The sequence below is a fragment of the Pan troglodytes genome, chromosome 5 (assembly GCF_028858775.2).
Source record: "Pan troglodytes isolate AG18354 chromosome 5, NHGRI_mPanTro3-v2.0_pri, whole genome shotgun sequence".
In the NCBI taxonomy this organism is placed as follows: domain Eukaryota; kingdom Metazoa; phylum Chordata; class Mammalia; order Primates; family Hominidae; genus Pan; species Pan troglodytes.
Window position 1 is genome coordinate 121168538 of NC_072403.2, and position 21638 is coordinate 121190175.

Here is a 21638-nt window from a genome sequence, read left to right on the forward strand (position 1 = left end):
TATGGCCAAGTCAGAAATTTTGTCAAAAGAGCCTATTTTTAATGGATAAGCCAGATTTCTATCTAAAGTAGTTGATTTGCCCTGGTACTATTTCTACAGCCAAGTTTCCTCAGCTGTTTTTGATTGTTAAATATATTGGTATCACTAGGGTTAAGAATTGCTTGAACATATTGGGTTCTTTTAAATCCTTAAAATAACCATATTATGTATGAAGGCTCATAAAATTAGAGCTGGTAGAAACTTAGGTAGATCAAGGGATTCTTAGAAAAGTCAGTTATCAGCTGTACCAGCTCCTAAGTGACACTGTACCATCTGCTAAGTCTTTCTACAGCTACTGAAGGACACATGTACTGGATAAAAAGATCATTCCTTAGAAAAGCCAAAAAGAAAATTTCCTGTGCTAAGTTGGGTCTAGCAAAGATTTTCTGTTTTGCACTTTCATTTGACCTAAAATACTATTTTAGAAGTTTTTAAAATCCCAGAAATAAAAAATTGGAAGTAAAAAGAATTTAAACACAGTAAGGTTTGAGATTATTTATTTTGTCTATTTTCCCATTTTCTCCAATATTTTGTGCTTACCATCAGCATGCGTCACATATTTTCTTGCCTGAGAGTTGGCCCTTGACACACACAGGTGACATTTGACAGACTGGGAAGACTTCTTAGACAAATACCAGCCCAGAGTTGAAATGGAAATGGGCCAGTTAGCAAACAGATAATAAATAGAACCCATGAGGCAGAAAGATCTTGGCCCCATCCCTGTTGGGAAAGAATTCATAATAAAATTATGCAACGGTCTGAGAGCCTCTCGAGGTTGAGCACAAAGCTTGAAGAAGCTTCATCAATTTAAAAAGAGAGCCACAGTTTCTTTCCCCACAGTTAGGTTTACCAGATAAAATAGTGCAATATTTGGGACATACTTATACTAAAAAAGTATTTTTTTTTGAAATTCAAATTTGACTAAATGTTCTATATTTTTACTTGCTAAATCTGACAGCCCTATCAACAACAATAAAATGGCAATTTAGCATGGGCCTCTGCAATCTGGTATCATCAGGTTGGAATCACCACCCAGAACCTTTCCTCCACCCCCAACTCCCCACAAACTCCTCCTGCTAAATAACCAAACAATTGGACTCTTTGTGCAAAAACAGGTCAAGGAAGCATAAATACCATAAATCAGCTTCTGGGATTGCCCTGGCCCAGCTAAAAAAGGTTCAAGTGAGTCCAGAATGAGTTAGGGAAGTAATTGTTTCTTTCCTAATCTTCACCTGGGGCTACTGAGGGACACCCTTCTTACCCCCATCCAGTCATTCTTCCTTCATTTCTGTGTTGTCTTCTGCTATGTAATAATTGAGCGTTATTATAGAGCAGAGGTTGGTGGATGGAACAAGGTAACCAAGATCACTCAGCTGGCCTCATTTTCCCTAGGGCTCATTTAAAGGCAAGGATGGTCTCCACCTTCCCTCACTTTGCACTCTTGATGTGTGAGTTTCTGACTTGTGAAGCATCTCTGTGACCTGAGCTTTTAGTTTCCTTTGGTGTTTCCCTTTTCATACTAAGGTTGATCCAAGGTCCCTTATACCCAAAGGATAGCCTACAAAACCAGGTGCTGAATAAAGTGCTTCAGGCTCTTCCTCCTTGAGCCTTAGCATTGGGTCTCCATAATAAAGTATCTCTTAATAAAGCAGTATTTGATTCCTAGTGTGCTATTCATTCTCAAGGGTTCAACTCTTTTGTGTAGAGGAGGAAAAACTTTTTCCTCTGCCTTCTTAGATTGAGTGCCTGGGCCCTGAAAATGAAAGTGACAAAAGGCAGATTTACAGGAGAAGGGATTTATTATGTACTGTACACATCAGAGCTACTTATCTTGCCCTAGGGTCCCAATTGGGAATTCCAACCCAGTGATCTCTGAAGAGCATTTTCTGATTAGCATCATGATTAATCACACACAAATAGAATTTACACACAGAACAGAAATTCCTTAAGCTCACAGACAAATGTAAAAGCAAAATCAACAGGCATCTCTTTCTGAATTCCCACACTAAGAACCCTCTTCAGCAGTTAGTGTCTGGAAGCTTTTCTGGGTTTTTAGAAAAGACTTGTGAACTCCACTAAAACAGATGCTCCACTGGGGTTTTGGACACTTGATGTCTTGGAGAGTTCTGTTTATAAGGCCCAACCTAGAGGAGTTCAGTCTGGGATAAATCACTTTGTATATAGGAAGCACATTTACCCTCAGCCTTCCATTCTACCACCTGTATCATTTTTGTGTAGGTGAAGTATGAACAAACCATTAAAGAGGAGGAGTCAGAAGCGGGGCTGAGACTGTAGAAGTCAGGCGACCACCTACCTAGCTTTGGTGATGGAATAAAATGGAAGAAGGAGAATGAGTCCTTGGAGAAAGGTGTTGGAGATAAATACATTTAAGTGTCTTAATGTGTTGTCTCATTGGAGCTAATAATTATTACATATGATAATTACATAACCCCTTTTTATTTGTGGAGACCAGAGGAAGAGGGGATGGAAGCAGGAACTCAAACTCAAGTCTAGGTCTGGCTCCAAAGCATGTGTTCTTTCCCTTTCCCTCTCTAACTCTGTCTGTAGATTTACTAGCTGCACTGCATTGTATTGGTACTGCATCTGCCCACAGTACGATGGGGCCTCCCGTCGCTTTGCTGGGCCCCAAGGCTGCCTCTGCTGATCCCTGACTACCAACCTTATTTGCAGCTTCTTGACAGTTACTTTGAAGCCTACCAGCACACGTTGGACCCTGAGGAGAGGTTTACCTTAGCACAAGTGATGACGGACATCGTGCACCGGCGCCCGAGGTTTGATTTCAGCCACCCCTATTTCATTAAGGCCTACCAAGAGGAATGCACCTGCCTGAGGCTTCACCTGCAGTTAGTGAGGGGCATCCTCAACCAGCAGGTGAGTGTAGTTGGGTTTTAAAAGACTACATGTGAGAAGAGGATGGAAAACACAGGCCAGAAATGAAAATAGTGTTTTCCTTCCATTGCAGATCTGGAATCTGTGTTTTCTAGGCCAGCATGTACAGCAGACTTATTTGTAAGCTCATTTGCATTGTTGAAATCCCAGTATAACTATGGTCTTAAAGAGAGATTTCCGCCCCTAATTAGAGTTAATAGTCCACAAGGAATTGATGACCTTAGTTTTCATTAGATCGCGAAGTTTATTTGTAGTGAAAGAAGAACTAATGATATATCTTTTTGACATTAATGTATAAAATTGTGTTTATTTTTTTAAAAGTGTGATTATTTTTGGGACACTGAAAGAAACCATCATGTTGTATGTCCTCTAGGGAAACGCTAATGGCTTGAAGCAAACAAGAGAAAAAGGATTGTTGCCACCTGGTTGAAATTTTTTCCATGTAGTCAACTATTTAACAGAAAGATTTCTCTTTTGCTTCTTAAAATTGTCTGAAGTCAGTTGCCTTTGCTTCCCTTGGCTGTCTGGCTCAGAGTGAGAAACCAGCCCATTGCAAAAGACTCTTCAAAACAATGTCGGGGTGAAAATTAGTCAAATGATGAAGAGACACAAAGGGACAAAATCCTTCTCATGTCAAGGCTTATAACTCATGGCCGTGGGAAAGTTCAACTTTTCTAATTTTAATATTTATGCTACATTTTTAGATAGAACGTCAGCGGGAGTATGTCCAGAGGCTTTGGCGAGAGGATCATCTGGACAATAGCAATACATTTGGACTTCCCCTTAATATAGTTTGCAAACAACTTATTTCCATCAACAATAGCTGGTAAGTTGATGTTGTCTTTAGACATTTTACATGTGATCTTCTAGATTAATTAAGGGTAGAGTGTTAAATCTCAGTACTACTCTATAAAGCACTTCTCAAGTGCTTGGGGGAGAGGAAAGAAGTAGGTACAAAGGCCACGAAGGAGGGATTCCCTTGTATATTGAATATCTGTTTGTTTTGTGAATAATAAAGAATAGGAGGCTAGAATTTAAGCATATGCCACTGGGTACAGAATCATTATTCTCTTGAAAAGGCCTGGGGAAAAAGCAGTTACTCTTGAGATGCTGTCAGGATTTAACCAGATGCACCACACGAGCCTACACATATAAAACTTGGATGTGCTTAAAAGCTTCTTAAAAAGGAATTTAAGTGTCACTAAAGAGGTTTCTGCAGATTTGCCTTGGAGGGTCACAGCAGAGTTAAATTTAAGGAACAGAGTTAAATTTCCTGTGACCACTCAGAGAGGGTACACACTTTGTCACCCCCTAGATAGGCAGCATAACCATCTACCTCATTCCCTTTTAACCTTTGAGGGTAGAGGAAAGTGGGAAGCAGGTGACAAGCCCCAGGTTGATCTGCGTGGCTCTAGATCATAATCTCTCAATTGCCTCCAAATGGGTGGAGAAATTACATACTTCCTTTCAACAACCAACAGATATTTGTTTAGCACACAGATGTGAACAACACAGGCATGGTTCTATGTTCCTGTGAGGTGTACAGTCCAGCAGTAAAGGCAGACTTTGTGTAAGAAATTGCCATAATGGGTTATGGTATTATCTTGGGAGCAGGCAGGGCATCACGGGACCAAATAGGGGAGATTCTCATTTTTTGAGAAAGAGCCCCGGGCTCAAAACTCTGCATTTTCCCCATAGACCTTCCACAGGACTGATTTCTTCTCTGTAATAAACTTGAGACACCAGCTGTGTGTGTGCAACTTGCTATGGCAAACATTTACTGTTCAGGAAATGGTTTTTGGCAGAACAGGCTAGGGTTATATGGATACTAAAACCTGCCAGAATAGTCTCAAAAGCAAGTATTATTTGCTTGGTGAGATTCCTTTCCAGACTTTAGGCTGTTTTTTGTTTTTTGTTTTTTTTTAAAGATTCAGGACTAAGAAAGATACCATTTGCATCAATGTAAAGGGAGTTACAATGTTCTTCAGTTCTGTGTAGGTATAGAAGGACCCTCGACTTGTGCTGAACCCTTTATATCTAAAGAAATAACCCACAGATGAGTTTTTTTTTTTTTTTTTTTGCTTCTGGCCTCATCCATTTATGAAATATAACACCCTTACAGTCAATTTGAATGATTCCAGCAGTTACGTACAGAATTTAAAAATTGTCTTTGTCCATTAACATTCTAGGAAAGAAGAGATAAAGATTCAGATGAAAAATAGAAACTAATAACCATGGAGATTATTTGTTTTTTTATGTAGTCACTTTTGAGCTATTTTGTTATATATTTGAGTAAATATTGATTATTGACAGTTTTGCTGTATAGTCTTTTTTTTTTTTTTTTGAGACGGAGTCTCTCTCTGTCACCCAGGCTGGAGTGCAGTGGCGCAATCTCGGCTCACTGCAGGCTCCGCCTCCCGGTTCACGCCATTCTCCTGCCTCAGCCCCCTGCGTAGCTGGGACTATAGGCGCCTGCCACCACGCCTGGCTATTTTTTTTGTATTTTTAGTAGAGACGGGGTTTCACCGTGTTAGCCAGGATGGTCTCGATCTCCTAACCTCGTAATCCGCCCGCCTCGGCCTCCCAAAGTGCTGGGATTACAAGTGTGAGCCACTGTGCCCGGCCTGTATAGTCTTATTCTTATTGAGCTTCTAGAATGTACATCTATGTCTTTCCGTTTTGAAAGGTTCACATTAAACAAAGAACATGTCATGCAACCCTGTTGGTTCTCATACTCTGAGGTCCCTCTGAGCTCTCAGTTTTTCATAATGCACTGGACATATAGAAGCTGTTTTATTGGTCTTTAAAAATATAAAATTCAAATATCTTCGGAAACAGATTAAGTTTGTTGTGTAAAATTGTCATTTGTTGTTCTTTTCTTCAAGCCCAGCTTCAAAAAATGTTTATCTGCTGGAGTTCCACCCTTCCCTCAGCCTGGCAGCACTTATCCCCAAAGCCCTAGAGCATCTCTTCCAAGAGGCCTGCCATGCCTGCAGACCCACATCAGCCAGTGGCCTTGCCTCCCTGGAGCGACATGTCCTGCAGCTGGCCCTGGACCTGTGGCTCACCCCAGCCACGCCTGAGGCCTGGTACAGTACACAGCTCCAGAAAGATGTAAGTTCTTTTTGAAGGGGGTAGTTGGGTCCTTGGCAAGGAGAATGTTTTTTTCCAGATGTTACTATTTAGCTTTGTTTTTCTGTTTGGCTCTATTCCCCCATTATTTGGCTAGAGACAGAGCTCAGTCATAGGCCTTGCCAACATTTTTATGTCATTTTTTGGGGGATTGGGTCAAAGTTTCTCATTTATAAACATACTGCTACAATTAAAATTTAAAAGGTGATATACATGGGTATGTGGGAAATGTTTTCTGGTTTATTATTTATATTTTAACAAATACATTTTAATTAAAAATGATATATTTTCTTTCCACTAAGACACTTCCTAAATGTGTTCTTTTTGTCGAGATCTGGTAGAAGACAGAAAGCACTGAGTAAGGAGTCAGGGATCTGAATTCAAGTTCAGTCCTGCCATTAACTTGCTGTGTGACTCTGAGCATATATCTTAGCCTCTCTGACCTCACTTTCCTTTTTTTGTAAAACTATGTTTGTGTACTTGGTAGGGGAGGTAGGTGGAGGTGAGCTCGATGATCTCTGAAGCCCCTTTCAGCTCTACTGCTCCATGGTTAAAATTGTGGGTTAATGATTTATATGGTGTTTGTAGTGGATTTTAATGATTTTCTTTTTCTGTTAAGGCTGTCAAGGTTACCCCTGGGTTTCCAATTTGACCTCATTCTGTGTGCGTTCTTGCTGTATGACAAAGAAACTTTCATGGGCCCCCCACTGCCAAAACTGTCTGCTCCATAGGTCTGCCTTGGCCTCCTATCCCCTCCTGCCTAAAGTAAAAATTGATTTTATTTTACAGTGATCAAAATAATATAAAATCACAGAGAATTCTAGTAAAAGCAGAAAGAACAAAATTGAATTTAAACATCACCAATCAAATGCATTCATATCATTATTTTTCTGAATTTAAGTATTGTTAATATGTGTGTTGTTCACAGCTATAACCATAGTTTTGTCCATTGTTATTTCCTCCTCTTCTCAGTTAACATTATACTACATATTTTTCCATAACACTAACTAGTCTTTAGACTTACCTTTATGACCACATAATTCCCATATCTGATGAATAAAAACTTCTCTAATCATTTCTCTATTGATGGACATTCAAGTGGTTTCCAATTTTTCATTTATGAAAAATGCTATAAGATATATCTTTTTAGTTAAAGATTTTTCCATATTTTGAATTGATTCCTTTTGATAGGTTCTTGGAAGCAAAATTACTAAAATAAAATTTAAATATTTGGATACATATTGGCAGATTGCTTTCCAAAGAGTTGTGCCAATTTATAATGGCACTTATATATTCTGAGTACCAGTTCTGCTATACTGTGTAGTATTAGGCAAAAGTATATGATGTATGTGCGAATATACACATATACATAAAAAGTGGTATTATGCTGTTAATTTGCATTTTCTTGCTATTTATTGAACTTAAATAGTCTTTCAAATGTTTTGTTGCTAATTATATTTTTTGTGAATTTTGTTCTTTCCCTTTATTTATTTATCTATTGGAATCCTAACATTAGTCCTATCTACTTACATGAGCTTCTCTTAAATAAGAACTTTAACCTTCTTTTTGTCTATAATTTTCTACAAATGTTTCCCCATTCATTCCCCCACCACCTTTTTTTTTTTTTGAGGCAGGGTCTCACTCTGTTGCCCAGGATGTAGTGCAGTGGCACAATCACAGCTCACTGCAACCTCAGTCTCCCCAGCTCAAGCTATTCTCCTACCTCAGCCTCCTGAGCATCTGGGACTCTAGGTGCACACCATCATGCCCAGCTAAATTTTTGTATTTTTAGTAGAGATGAGGTTTCACCATGTTGTCCAGGCTGGTCTCCAACTCCTGGGCTGAAGCGATTCCCCCACCTTGGCCTCCCAAATTGCTAGGATTATAGGCACGAGTCACTGTGCCCAGCCCCCCCATTTGTCTTTCCATTTTTTTTAACATAAACTTATTTTCATATAGTCAAGTCTATTAATCATTTTCTTTATGATTTCTTCTATCCTAAATTCAGGAAAAAAATCTTACTCCAGATATTTCATATTTGTCTTATTTGATTCTCATTTTTAAGTGCTTGGTTTTATTTTTAAAATATTTAACACTGCTGGGCGCAGTGGCTCGCAAGTGTAATTCCAGCACTTTGAGAGGCCACGGTGGACAGATCACTTGAGGCCAGGAGTTCAAGACCAGCCTGGCCAACATGGCGAAACCCCATCTCTACCAAAAATAGAAAATTAGACGGGCATGGTGGTGGGCACCTATAATTCCAGCTACTCAGGCAGCTGAGGCAGGAGAATCACTTGAATATGGGAGGTGGAAGTTGTAGTGAGCCGAGATCGCACCACTGCACTCCAACCTGGGTGACAGAGCAAGACTCCACCTCAAAATAAATGAATAAATAAATAATAAATAAAAATAAACAAAATAAAAATATTTAACTCTTTTAATATTTCACTGGAGAGAGAGAAAAAGAGAAAGAGAGTATGTGTGCATGCATCTGTGTGGTATGTGAGGTATGAGTCAAAACCAAGTTTTTCCTCAAATTACCAGCAATTTATTCTGCTACCATTATTGAAGATTCTTTTCACATTGCCTTATGATACCACATTTAAAAGATGTATTTGAAATCCTTTTATAAATTATAATAAATATCTGGGATACCTGTCTAGTCTCCCATTGCTGTCACACAGTTTTATTATTTTTGAAATCTGTCCAAATTTGGACCTACAAGTGATAAATATTCAGATTAATATTTTATATTAGGTCAGAAAACGCCCTCAGAAGACATACAGGAATTTATTTAATAGGTCTATTTGTTACCACTTTGGAAAACTTTAAGAGCCTAGAAATTGCATCCTTGAGTAGCCCAGTCCTTTGGTAGATAAGTGGATAGACAAAGGAGCCTATGTATCCTGGGGAGCCAAACCAGAGAGGCAGATGGGGGGGTTCCCAGACTGGGTGGTTGCTGGGAGTGGTATATTCGAAGACAGCAAAGATGTTAGAGCAGAGGTACCCACCAAGGCAGGAGGGTGTTAAAGGACAATATGGTTACTTCACAAATCACCCAGAGCCAGCTCTAAGTGAAAGAATGCTGGAAAGGCAGTTTGGTGTACTATAAAACAGCTGAACTTGGAATTAGGAAGCCCAGATTTGCTCTTGGTACTGCTGTGTGACCTTGGAAATTTTCATGTTGCTTCAGATCCCTCACTGACAAAGGGGAATAATGATACCTGTGACGCCTATTTCATAGGGATCTTGTGAAAATAAAAATGAGTTAATATATGTAAAAATACTTTGAAATTTTGCAACTGTAATTAGAGAGGTTTATTTAAAAAAAAAAAATTGTTGGCCGGGCGTACTGGCTCACGCCTGTAATCCCAGCACTTTGGGAGGCCAAGGCGGGTAGATCACGAGGTCATGAGATTGAGACTATCCTGGCTAACACAGTGAAAACCCATTTCTACTAAAAATACAAAAAAATTAGCCGGACGTGGTGGCACATGCCTGTAGTCCCAGCTACTCAGGAGGCTGAGGCAGGAGAATCGCTTGAACCCGGGAGGCGGAGATTGCAGTGAGCCGAGATTGCGCCACTGCACCCCAGCCTGGGCGACAGAGCAAGACTGCATCTCAAAAAAAAAAAAATTATTATTGGGTACCAAAATACTTTTAAAAATCAGGGACGTCTATTTCTATTTAGCTTGTCTTTGGCATAGACAAAGTATCCCCACAGTGAATATCTAGGGATTTGTTTATTTAGACTCATAACATTTATAATAATGATAACAGCAGATACTTTTGCATATGTTAACCCATTTAACCCTCTCAAGAGCCCTATTAGGAAGTTAGTATCTATTTGCATACAGTAAGGACTGTTATTATCCTTATCATCACTTTATAGATGAGAAAATTGAGAGACAGCCAAATTGAGTACATTACCAAAATCTCACAGCTTCTAAGTGGCAAAGTTAGAACTTGAGCCTAGGAAATCTGGATCCAGAGTTTGTGCCACTGACAGACAGTATATTTTTTTAATGTGAAAATTCTTCTTCTATGTTTTAAAGGATATTTTGTTTTCTTTCAGCTGTTTTCAGCTAAAGTTATGGGAGATCCCTTTCTCGTGGGGGAGATAGGCCTGCTGGCATTCAAGTCTGCAGCAGACGAAGGACAGAAACAAGGCCAAGACTCTCACGTGCTGCTCTTGGAGATGTTTTCCAAACTTCTGGAACTCTTGACCCTCCGCCACCGGCTGATAGAAATGAGCCTGGAGAGTGCACACTTAGCTCGGTCAGTGGGGGTCAGAGGACCCAGGTGGAATATAAGGTTTGCAGCAAAACATGGGGGGAAACAGGCCATGAGACTCCCGGCCTACAAGCCTGCCCCTCTCTGCTCCCAGAGCAGCCAGAGTTTTCTAAATGGCTAACACGATCACCTTGCTTCCTTGTTCCTTCTCTCTTCCGAGCCTCCCGAAATGCCTCTCTGATCACTCAACCAGGCTAAGCCCTTCTACTGGCACCTGGGTTTCCCCTCCATTCAGCCCATTTGCTTTTACTTCATTGCTTATTATTGGTTTATTGACTTTCCTGCTAGCATAAGCTCCCTAAATGCAAAAGCCCTATCCACATTCTTTACCATGACATACCATCACCTGGTATGGGGCCTGAGCCACACCAGGCACTCAGGGAATATTGGTTGAATTTGCTCCTGAATGTAATGAAATTGAATAGAAAGAGCCTAGAGATGGGAGAGAGATGAGTCAGTGACAGCATCCAGGTCAGACAGAGGTATGGCGGGCTCGGCGCATAGGAGAAAGAAATTAGCGAGTTACGTTTTAGGTATGAGAGTGAGATGATGGTAGGACATCAAGTGGACATGTCCTACAAGCAGGAATAATATGGAACTAAAGGGTTTGTTGTAAACATGTATGAGTGCTGTAATGTTCTGGTCCCCACAAAAGGCCCTGTAGACATAGAGTCCAGTTACCTACCACCAACCATTATCAAGGGCCCACTGTGGCCAGGGTCTTTACTGGGGACTTTATGTGTATTATTTCATTTAATTCTCAGAATATCCTTATGAGGTAGGTTACAAACATTTTATCAGCAAGGAAATAGAAGCTCAGAAAACTTAATTTGCCTAAGAGCATATAACTAGAAAGTGTGAAGGCAGAATTTAAATTATCAGTCAAGATATTAACATCACTCTATAATTTATGATTCTTGGTGGCAGGAAGCTCATAATGTAAAAATTACCCATGATACATGGTAACAATGATATTCTACTGATATGTACAAAATACTAGGGGAGTACAGAAAAGAGAGTATTTCATTCTTCCTAAGTGGTCAGGGAAAGCTTCATAGAAGAGGGGCTGCTATGGGTTGAATCATGTCCCTCCAAAATTCGTATGTTCAAGGCCTAATCCCCAGTACCTCCGAATGTGGCCTTATTTGGAGATAGGTCTTTACAGAGGTAATTGAGTTAAACAGAAGTTATTAGAGTGGGACTTAATCCAATTTGACTGGTGTCCTTATAAGAAGAGGAAATTCGGACACAGACACACACAGAGGGAGACCATGTGAAGGCAGAGGGAGAAGATGGTCATCAATGAGCCAAGGAGAGAGACCAGGACCAGATCCTCCCCTCACGGCCCTCAGGAGGAGCCAGTCCTGTTGACACCTTGATTTCAGACTTCTATCCTCTAGAACTGTGAGACAATAAATTTCTGTTGTTTAATATTTTGTGTGTTTCTAGGGTACTTTGTTACAGCAGCCCTAGTAAACTAATACAGGTGCCAAGAACTCAGCCTTCACGTGCCAACTTCTCAAGATGGAGAAATGCATTAGAAGTGGGATGTTGGGGGACATGCACCATGGCTCACACCTGGAATCACAGTACTTTGGGAAGCCAGGATGGGAGGATCACCTGAGGCCAGGCATTTGAGACCAGCATAGGCAACACAGCAAGACTTCATTTCTACAAAAATTTTTTAAAAATTAGTTGGGCCTGGTGGTGCATGCCAGTTCCAGATATTTGGGAAGCTGAGGTGGGAGGATTGCTTGAGCTCAGCAGTTTGAGACTGCAGTGAGCTATGACTGCACCACTGCACCCCAGCCTTGGCAATAAAGCAAGACCCCTATCTCTAAAAATAAAAGACAAAGGAGGAGGAGGAAATAGGAAGAAGAAGAAGGAGGAGGAAAGGAGGAGGAGGAGGAAGAGGAAGAAGAATAAAGAAGGAAGAAGAAGAAGAAAAGAAGCAGAAGGAAAAGAAGAAGGAGGAGAAGAGGAAGAAGAAGAGGAGGAGGAGGAGGAGGAGGAAGAGAGTGTTAAGGAAGGAGGAAAGAATTGTAAAGATGTAAGGCTGAGATTCCAGAGGAACATCTAACTGGAGCCATGCTGCGACAGACTTGGGACTGGAGCTCAGAGTTAAGTCAGGACACAGACAAGGGTCACAGATTGTTACATGAAGTCTTAGGGTGTGGAGCTGAACAGACTCCCCCACAAACCCCCAAGGAGGGGATGTGGTAGATGAGAAGAGAACCAGGTTCAGAACCTAGGAAACACCAACATTTGAAGATAAGCAAGAGGAGAAGCCAGTGAAGATGAGAGAGAGCGGTCATGAGGCAGGAACATGGAGAAAGATGATCCTCAAGGAGGGGACAGTGAGGCCAACTGTGATGAGCTCTGAGAGAAGATGGTGAATGTTGCATTTCAGCAACATTGGTGACCTCATGAGGGCTCTGGGGACAGAAGTCAGCTTGTGGAAAATGAGAGTTGAGTAAACACCCAAGCACATCTCCTACTTGAACTGCTTTCTACCATCTGTAACTGTCACAGCAAGTGCAGAGCAGAAGACCTCTTTGACTCGCTCACTTCACACAGATCTGGGCTTTTGTTGGACTTTACTTTGGTTCTCGTTCAGGTGTCTTAGTTTTCTTATCACTCGCTTTCTTTTTAGGAGAAAACACTAACATATGTCCTTGGCTCTTTTTTTTCTTTTAGGCTCTATAAAGAATTGGCATGGGAGATGGGTTTTGAAGAGTTCCATTTGTATCTGAGGCCTGTTCACTTTGAATTTGCATCACACGGGGACAGGGCAGACCAGCTACCTCCTGTGTTTATAACCTCTCTGCTGGAGGACAGTGGTCGGGTAGACAGGTAAGCCTTGAGAGGGTTGAGGTAAAAATAACGTAATGGCTGAGTGAATAACCAGTGAAAAATAATTTTTGTCACCATTCGACATGCAAGAACAATCACATTTCTAAGTTCTCTCTTATATTCTATCTGCCATGATGCCAGTTTTTTTTCTTCTTTCTTCTTTTAATAAGAGGGAAAAAGTAAGATCTCATTTAGGGGGACAATAGAATTTAAAAACACCAAGTAACTGAGAAATGAAAGAACCAGGTTGTCCGAGAACTCAGGTGAGATTAAATCACAGGCTCAGCCGCTTCCCAGGTAGAATATGTTGCTTCCAGGTAGAAAAGGGAGTCAGCATGGGTCTAATGGGGTGAGAGCCATGGATCAGAAGTCCAGGTCTCATCTCTTACTTTTCTTCAGACCAGGAAGGTGTCACTTAAGTTTTCAGAGCAGCTGTTTCCTTGAAAGGATAACATAAGGTACAAATATAACATGCAGGCAATATCTCAGGCAGCCTCCTTTATTAGCTAGTGACAGAAGCCAGTGCAAACCAGTGAAACTTCTCTCTCATGCCCCATAGGTCCAACCCATTACTTGAAAGAAAATACCCTTACTAGTAATATATGGTGAGTCTACTCAGTCAGGGGAAGGAATCTTCTTTTGTCCTCACACAATTAACCTTTGACGTGTGGGAGGAGAAACTTCTGTCTTCCTCTTCTTTCCTTCTCTGCTATCTGCTTTTCCCCATAGGGTCCCACCTCTATCCCTGGAGATTCTTGGTACTGGCTCCATGCCAAGGAAGAAAAAAGGTGACTCCAAGGAGGCAACCGGCACCTTTGTTTCGCTAATGCAGATCCCTGCTCAAAATAGAATGCTGAGTGTTAATATCCTAAATGACTCCACAGAGCAGGGGTGGAATGAGGGGGTTAGGATGATAGAATACAATATCCCAGGATTTCTCAATTTTAGCACTACTAAACTTTGGGGCTGAAGAAATCTTTGTTGTCGGGGGCTGTCCTGTGTGTCTTAAGTTCATTAGCAACATTTCTGACTTCTACGCACTAGATACCAGTAGTATTCCAGTACCCCACCCCACACACACTGTTCTATAATCAAAGATGTCCCCAGACATTGTCAAATATCTCCTGGGGGCAAAACCTCCCCCTGCTCTATCCTGTCACACTAGCTAAGCCAAAAACAGAATTTACTGTAAGGATACAGAGATGTTCACAGAAGCCAAGGCAGGAAGTATGATCAGGCCTTAGGTGATGCTGGGTCTCCAATTGGCAAAAAAAAAAACAAAACAAAAAAAAACAAAAAAACCATCTGGAGCCAAGCTATTTTCTGGTTCTTCAAGGGCCTCCTTGGTTGGTGTTTTATATTGCTGTGAAAATAGGGCATCACATTTTTGTTCAGTCAGAATCCACCAATCAGCACAAACTGCCCAAATGCCCTGTGGTCTGGCCGATGCTCTGTGGTCTGTGATTGGTCCTCCGGGTGATGACCTAGAGATGCTGCAAGATAAGGAAGCCTTCTGCATTACCAGGGGAAGGCTTATGCATCCAAAGAACTTGTGTATTGAATTCATATTTATTTTATGTATGTTAATTCCTTAAAGTTGCCACTTTGGAGTGCCATTATAACAACAACATATATAGTGGTCCCTTAGTGTCTGTGGGGGATCAGTTCTAAAATCCTCTCAGTTACCAAAATCCAAGGATGCACAAGTTCCTTATATTACCAAAATCCAAGGATGCACAAGTTCCTTATATAAAATGGCATCGTATTTGCATATAACCTATGCACTCACTCCCTTATGCTTTAAATCATCTTTAGATTACTTATAATTATACTTAATACAATTTAAATGCTATGTAAATAGTCATTATACTACATTGTTTTTATTTGTATTATTTTAATTTTTGTATTATTACTTTTTATTATTTTATGTTTTCAAATATTTTTTATCTGCAATTAGTTGAATCCATGGATGCAGAACCCATAGATATGGAAGGTCAACTGGATCAAATATGAGTATAGTTACTTACATTTTAAAAAGCACATTCATGCATATTATCCCTCTTAATATTTGCCATAACCATGTGAGATAGGTGATACCCCCTTTACAGATGAAGAAAGAAAGATTGATAGATATTAAGTTACTTGACAAAGTCTCATAGTTATGGACAAAGTACCAAGTCTCAAGGTGGAAAAATGGCTGTAAAGAATATTTAGATAGCTGTTGGACCCATAGGAAAGAGAGAGAATTGGACAACATTTAGGGGGTGCTCAAAGGAGTGAGTCAGTGAGGGATCCTAAACAAGTGTGGTCAAGAAGGTGAGAAGAGCCAGGTGTGGTGGTGCATGTCTGTAGTCCCAGCTACTCAGTAGGCTGAGGTGGGACAGTTGCTTGAGCTCAGGGGTTCAAAGCTGCAGTGAGCTATAATTGCACCACTGCCATTCAGCCTGAGTGACAGAGTAAGATTCTGACTCCAAAAAAAAAAAAAAAAAAAAGTCACTTGGTACACCTTTGATGCCCAGTTAACTATATATGTACTTCAAATAAATAAAAACATTTTGCTTAAAAAAAAAAAAAAGAAGGTAAGAGGAAAAACGGGAGAGAGTAGTGTAATGGTAATCAAGAGAAAATAATTTCCAACGCTATGGGGTGGTCACCATAATCAAACTACAGAAAGATCAAGTCCAAAAAGGACAGAAAAGATCCCAGAGCCCTTATAGCTTTCAGTGGAAATATCAAGTCTTGCATAAAAGTTGCATTTCCTATTATTATTGACATTTCTGATCTGATCATGACATCCTGTTCCATCATAATGGTGTCTCTTGATTAGTTGCATATTACATCAAAACAATTTCATATTTTTTGTTGCAGATATTCTCCTACTGCTCTTGTCTTAGCCATCTCTGAGGTGGATGATAACCAAATTGGCAAATTTAGTTTTTACACAAAGGAAGCCATTCTTAAGGTAAACAATTTATTTTTTAAAAGCAAATGAAAGTAAAATAAAGCAATTTGCTCACATATTTCTTTAAGAAGACATAATACTTTATATAAATTTAGCTTCCATATATAAGAAAAGCTTCCAATTTCATAAATAATAATAATGGTTGTTTTAGTCCATTTTCTTTTGCTATAACAAAATACCTGAGACTGGGTAATTTATAAAGAAAAGAAGTTTATTTGGTCCGATGTTGCGGGAAGTCAGGGACCCCAAACGGAGATACCAACTGAAGCCATGGCAGAAGAATGTGGATTGTAAAGATTTCATGGACATTTATTAGTTCCCCAAATTAATACTTTTATAATTTCTTATGCCTGTCTTTACTGCAATCTCTAAACATAAATTGTAAAGATTTCATGGACACTTATCACTTCCCCAATCAATACCCTTGTGATTTCCTATGCCTATCTTTACTTTAATCTCTTAATCCTGTCAGCTGAGGAGGATGTATGTGGCCTCAGGACCCTGTAATAATTGCATTAACTGCACAAATTGTACAGCATGTGTGTTTGAACAATATGAAATCTGGGCACCTTGAAAAAAGAACAGGATAACAGCAATTGTTCAGGGAATAAGAGAGATAATCTTAAACTCTGACCACCGGTGAGCCGGGCGGAACAGAGCCATATTTCTCTTCTTTCAAAAGCAAATGGGAGAAATATCGCTGAATTCTTTTTCTCAGCAAGGAACATCCCTGGGAAAGAGAATACGTGCCTGGAGGTATAGGCCTATAAATGGCACCCCTAGGTGTGCCCGTCTTTTATGGTCTGTAGTCTGCAGGGGTGAAATAGACCCCAGTCTCCCATGGCGCTCCCAGGCTTATTAGGAAGACGAAATTCCTGCCTAATAATTTTGGTCAGACCGGTTGCTCTCAAAACCCTGTCTCCTGATAAGATGTTATCAATGACAGTGGTGCCCGAAACTTCATTAGCAATTTTAATTTCACCCTGGTCCTGTGGTCCTGTGATCTTGCCCTGCCTCCACTTGCGTTGTGATATTCTATTACTTTGTGAAGTATTTGATGTCTGTGACCCACACCTATTTGCACACTCCCTCCCCTTTTGAAAATCCCTAATAAAAACTTGCTGGTTTTTGCGGCTTGTGGGGCATCACGGAACCTACCGACATGTGATATCTCCCCCAGACGCCCAGCTTTAAAATTTGTCTCTTCTGTACTCTGTCCCTTTATTTCTCAAGCCGGCTGACGTTTAGGGAAAGTAGAAAAGAACCTACGTGACTATCGGGGCAGGTTCCCCGATAGTCCATGATTCTGGAGGCTGGGAAGTCCAAGGACATGGTGGCAGCTTCTGGCAAGAGCTTTTGCACTGCATCATAACATGGCAGAAAAGCAGAAGGGCAAGCGATTACATGCAAAAGAGACTGCAAGAGCAAGCCAAGCTTGCTTTTTTAACATCCTGCTCTCTCGAGAAAGAAATCCACTCCCACGATTATGACATTAATCCATTCATGAGGGCTCTAATCTCATGGCCCAATCACCTCCCAACACATGAACTTTTGGGGGACACATTCAAACCATAATGATGGCCTTGCCTTATTTGATGTGCACATTAGCCTGGTTTGAACCATAGAGACTGCAACACCACTTATAATAACTTCTGTTAGGTACTAAAAAAGAAGTTCACATGTAGTGAACAATCTTTGCATAAGGTTTTAAAAATATACATTTGTTATTGGAGCTTTTATCTGGTCTTTCTAAACCTGGTGCTATTTTTTATCTGCTACTTGGATTTCTTTGCTTCTATATGTGTATTTTTAAAACGTCGATCTAATCTTGGCTTACAGGAGCCTGCCACTGAGCACATGTTTGCTAGTTCATCAGAGCCTATTCATCTTTTCCTGACCACTGGTGAAATCTCATGGTGTCCAGCTATAGAGCAAATCAAGCCTGGAGGCTGCCTTCTTGGAATGAAATGCTGCTTAGGGAGAGACCAGATTCAGTCTTATGGCTGAGTAGCAAGCATCCCAGCTCATTTGGGAGTTTGATTCATATATTTACATGTTGAATAAGTGGATTTCAACCCTCAACTCACTTCTTTATGCAAGAAATTCCTAATATTTTTCATATTTTCTTCCTTTAGCTTTTGCTGCATTCAGGAGTGGAAAATATGCAGGTGACTCTTGCATGCCAAGCTGCTCAGAAAAATGCTTTGATGGCGGCTGTCCAGCAGGTGTACTTCTATTGCACCCCTCAAGGGAGCTGTCCTGCTAATGTCAAGGTCAGCCTGCATGACAGAGAAGCCAGAGGCATCTCATCACCCCCACCAGCTAATGTCAGGCTGCCCCTTTCTTCCTTCCTTTTTTCCCTTCTCCCTTTCTCCCTTTCTTTCTCCCCTGCCCCCTACTTTCTCTTTCCTATCTCTTTATCTTCCTTACTTTCCTTTTTTCTTCCTTTCCTTGTTTCCTGTTTGTGAATCAATGTATGACCAAATCCTTATTGGATTTCTTAATTTTCAGTTATACTTTTTTCTGTATTTCTTATTTTTTGGTTATTGAGACATAATTCATGTGATATAAAACATACCACAGGCTGGGCATGGTGGCTCACACCTGTAATCACAGCACTTTAGGAGGCAGAGGTGGGTGGATCACAAGGTCAGGAGATCGATACCATCCTGGCCAATATGACGAAACCCCATCTCTACTAAAATACAAAAAACTAGCTGGGCATGGTGGCACGTGCCTATAGTCCCAGCTACTCGGGAGGCTAAGGCAGGGGAATTGCTTGAACCCAGAAGGCAGAGTTTGCAGTGAGCTGAGATCGTGCCACTGCACTCCAACCTGGCAACAGAGTGAGACTCCTTCTCAAAACAAACAAACAAACACCATATTATAGTATATAATTCAGTGGTTTTTAGTATATTCACAAGATTGTGCAACCATCATCACTATCTAATTCCAAAACATTTTTATCACTCACTCTCAAAAGAAACGTTGTACCCATTAGCAGTTACTTACTTTTTCTCCCTCCCCTCAGTCCCTAGCAACCACTAATCTACTTTCTGTTTCTATAGATTTGCTTATTCTGGACATTGTATATAAATGGAATCATACAACAGGTGACCTTTGGTGTCTGGCTTTTTTCCCTTAGCATAATATTCTCAAAATTTAACTGTGCTATAGCATGTATCAGTGCTTCATTTCTTCATTGCTAAATAATATTTTATTATATGGATATACCACATTTGTTTCTACTTTTTGGCATTAGGAATAATGCCACTATGAACATTTATGTATAGGGTTTTTTTGTTTTGTTTTGTTTCATCTTGCTTGAGACAGAGTCTTGCTCTGTCGCCCAGGCTGGAGTGCAATGGTGCCATCTTGGCTCACTGCAACCTCCACCTCCCAGGTTCAAGCGATTCTCCTGTCTTAGCCTCCTGAGTAGCTGGCACTACAGGTGCATACCACCACGCCTGGCTAATGTTTTGTATTTTTAGTAGAGACAAGGTTTCACCGTATTAGCCAGGATGGTCTCGATCTCCTGACCTCGTGATCTGCCTGCCTCAGCCTCCCAAAGAGCTGGAATTACAGGTGTGAGCCACCACGCCTGGCCTACGTATAGGTTTTTATGAGGACATATATTTTTAAATTTTCTTGGGTATATACCTAGCAATTGGATTGCTCAGATTATATGGTAACTTTATATTTTACATTTTGAGCAACCACCAAACTGTTTTTCAAAGTAGCTGCACTTTTTACATTCCCATCAGCAATGTATGAGGGTTCCAATGTCTCCACATTTTTGTCAACACTTGTTATTGTTTTTTTATTTTAGCTGTTCTAGTAGAAGTAAAGTAGTATCTCGTTTTGGTTTTGACTTGGATTTCCCTGTTTACTAAGACCTTAAGCATCTTTTCATTTGCTGACTTGACCATTTGGGTGTCTTCTTTAGAGAAATGTCTATTTAAATCCTTTGCCTTTCTATAAAATTTGATGTTTTGGTTTTTTATTGATGAGTTGTAAGAGTTCTTTATATATCCCGAATACAAGTCCCTTATAAGGCATATGATTTGCAAATATATTCTACGGATTGTCTTATGATCTCCATTTATCTGTTATTTCATTACTTGTACTTTTGGCATCATATTTAAGAAACCATTGCCTAATCCAAAGTTATGAAAACACTCTTATATTTTCTTCTAAGAGATTTATGGTTTTAACTCTTACATTTAGGTCTAGGGTCCATTTATACTTAATTGTGCTATATAATGGGAAGTAGGGATCCAACTTTATTCTTTTCATGCGGCTAATCAGTTTTCCCAGAACCACTTGTTGAAAAGACTCATCTTTCCTCATTAAATTGTCCTGGAACCCTTGCAAAAAAAAACACTTGACCATAAATGTTAAGAATGTATAACTGGACTCTCAATTCTATTCCATTAATCTAAATGCCTGTTCTTATGCCAGTACTACTATGTTTTGATTACTGTAGCTTTGTAGAAAGTTTGAAATTATGAAGCATAATCCCTCCAAATTTGTTTTTCTTTTTCAAGTTTGCTTTAGCTATTTTGAGTCCCTTGCATTTTCATATGAATTTTAGTGTCAGCTTGTCAATTTTGGGGGCTTTAAAAAGAGTAAGTTGGAGTTTTGACAGGGATTGCAGCAAACCTATAGATTGAGTAGTATTGCCATTTTATTTTATTTTAGTAGGATTGCCATTTTAACAATATTATGTCTTCCAATTCTTGAGCATGGGATGTCTTTCTATTTATAGACACACCTTGGAGATGTTGTAGGTTTGGTTCCAGATGGTTCCATGCAAATTTTTTGGTTTCTGAGTGCATATAAAAGTTATGTTTATATTACACTGTAGCCAATTAAGTGTGTAATACCATTTTGTCTTAAAAAAACCCAATGTACATATACCTTAATTAAATATACATTATTCACTTGCAGACCAAAGAATATTAAGTTACAAAAAAAGAAAAAATATATATTTTTACTAAAAACTGCTAATAATCATTTGAGCCTTCAGTGAGTTGTAATCTTTTTGCTGGTGGAGGGTCTTACCTTGATATGGAAGGCTGCTGACCGATTAGGGTGGTGGTTGCTGAAGGTTGGGGGCCAGGGGTCTCTGGTAATTTCTTAAAATAAGACAAAATAAAGTTTTCCACATTAATTGACTCTACTTTTCATGAAAAGTTTCTCTTTGGCATGTAATACTGTTTGATAGCATTTTACCTACAGTAAAACTTTTTCAAAACTGAAGTTAATTCTCTCAAACTGTGCTTTATGTAATATTCTAAATCCTTAGCTGTCATTTCAACAATGTTCACAGCATCTTCACCAGGAGTAGATTCCATCTCAAGAAACCACTTTCTTTCTTAGCTCATCCATAAGAAGTACCTCCTCATCTGTTTAAGTTTTATCACGAGAATGCAGCAATTCAGTTACA

At 39.9% G+C, this 21638-nt stretch overlaps 1 protein-coding gene and 1 long non-coding RNA gene across 2 annotated transcripts in view; one reads left to right on the forward strand and one right to left on the reverse strand.

Moving 5' to 3' along the window:
- LOC112204050 (uncharacterized) overlaps positions 1-21638 on the forward strand; it is a 190771-nt gene that overhangs the window by 87129 nt on the left and 82004 nt on the right. Inside the window, exons 17-23 of the mRNA XM_054686851.2 lie at positions 2731-2931; positions 3654-3775; positions 5835-6063; positions 10157-10359; positions 13072-13227; positions 16096-16189; positions 18325-18462. Of these exons, the coding sequence (XP_054542826.2) occupies positions 2731-2931; positions 3654-3775; positions 5835-6063; positions 10157-10359; positions 13072-13227; positions 16096-16189; positions 18325-18462 (1143 nt within the window). The remainder of the gene's footprint in view (positions 1-2730; positions 2932-3653; positions 3776-5834; positions 6064-10156; positions 10360-13071; positions 13228-16095; positions 16190-18324; positions 18463-21638) is intronic.
- Positions 13709-21332, reverse strand: LOC129144408 (uncharacterized). Its single transcript, XR_008548815.1, has 2 exons — positions 21254-21332; positions 13709-14720 (listed from the first exon to the last, which is right to left on the reverse strand). It is a non-coding gene; the product is annotated as an uncharacterized LOC129144408 (long non-coding RNA).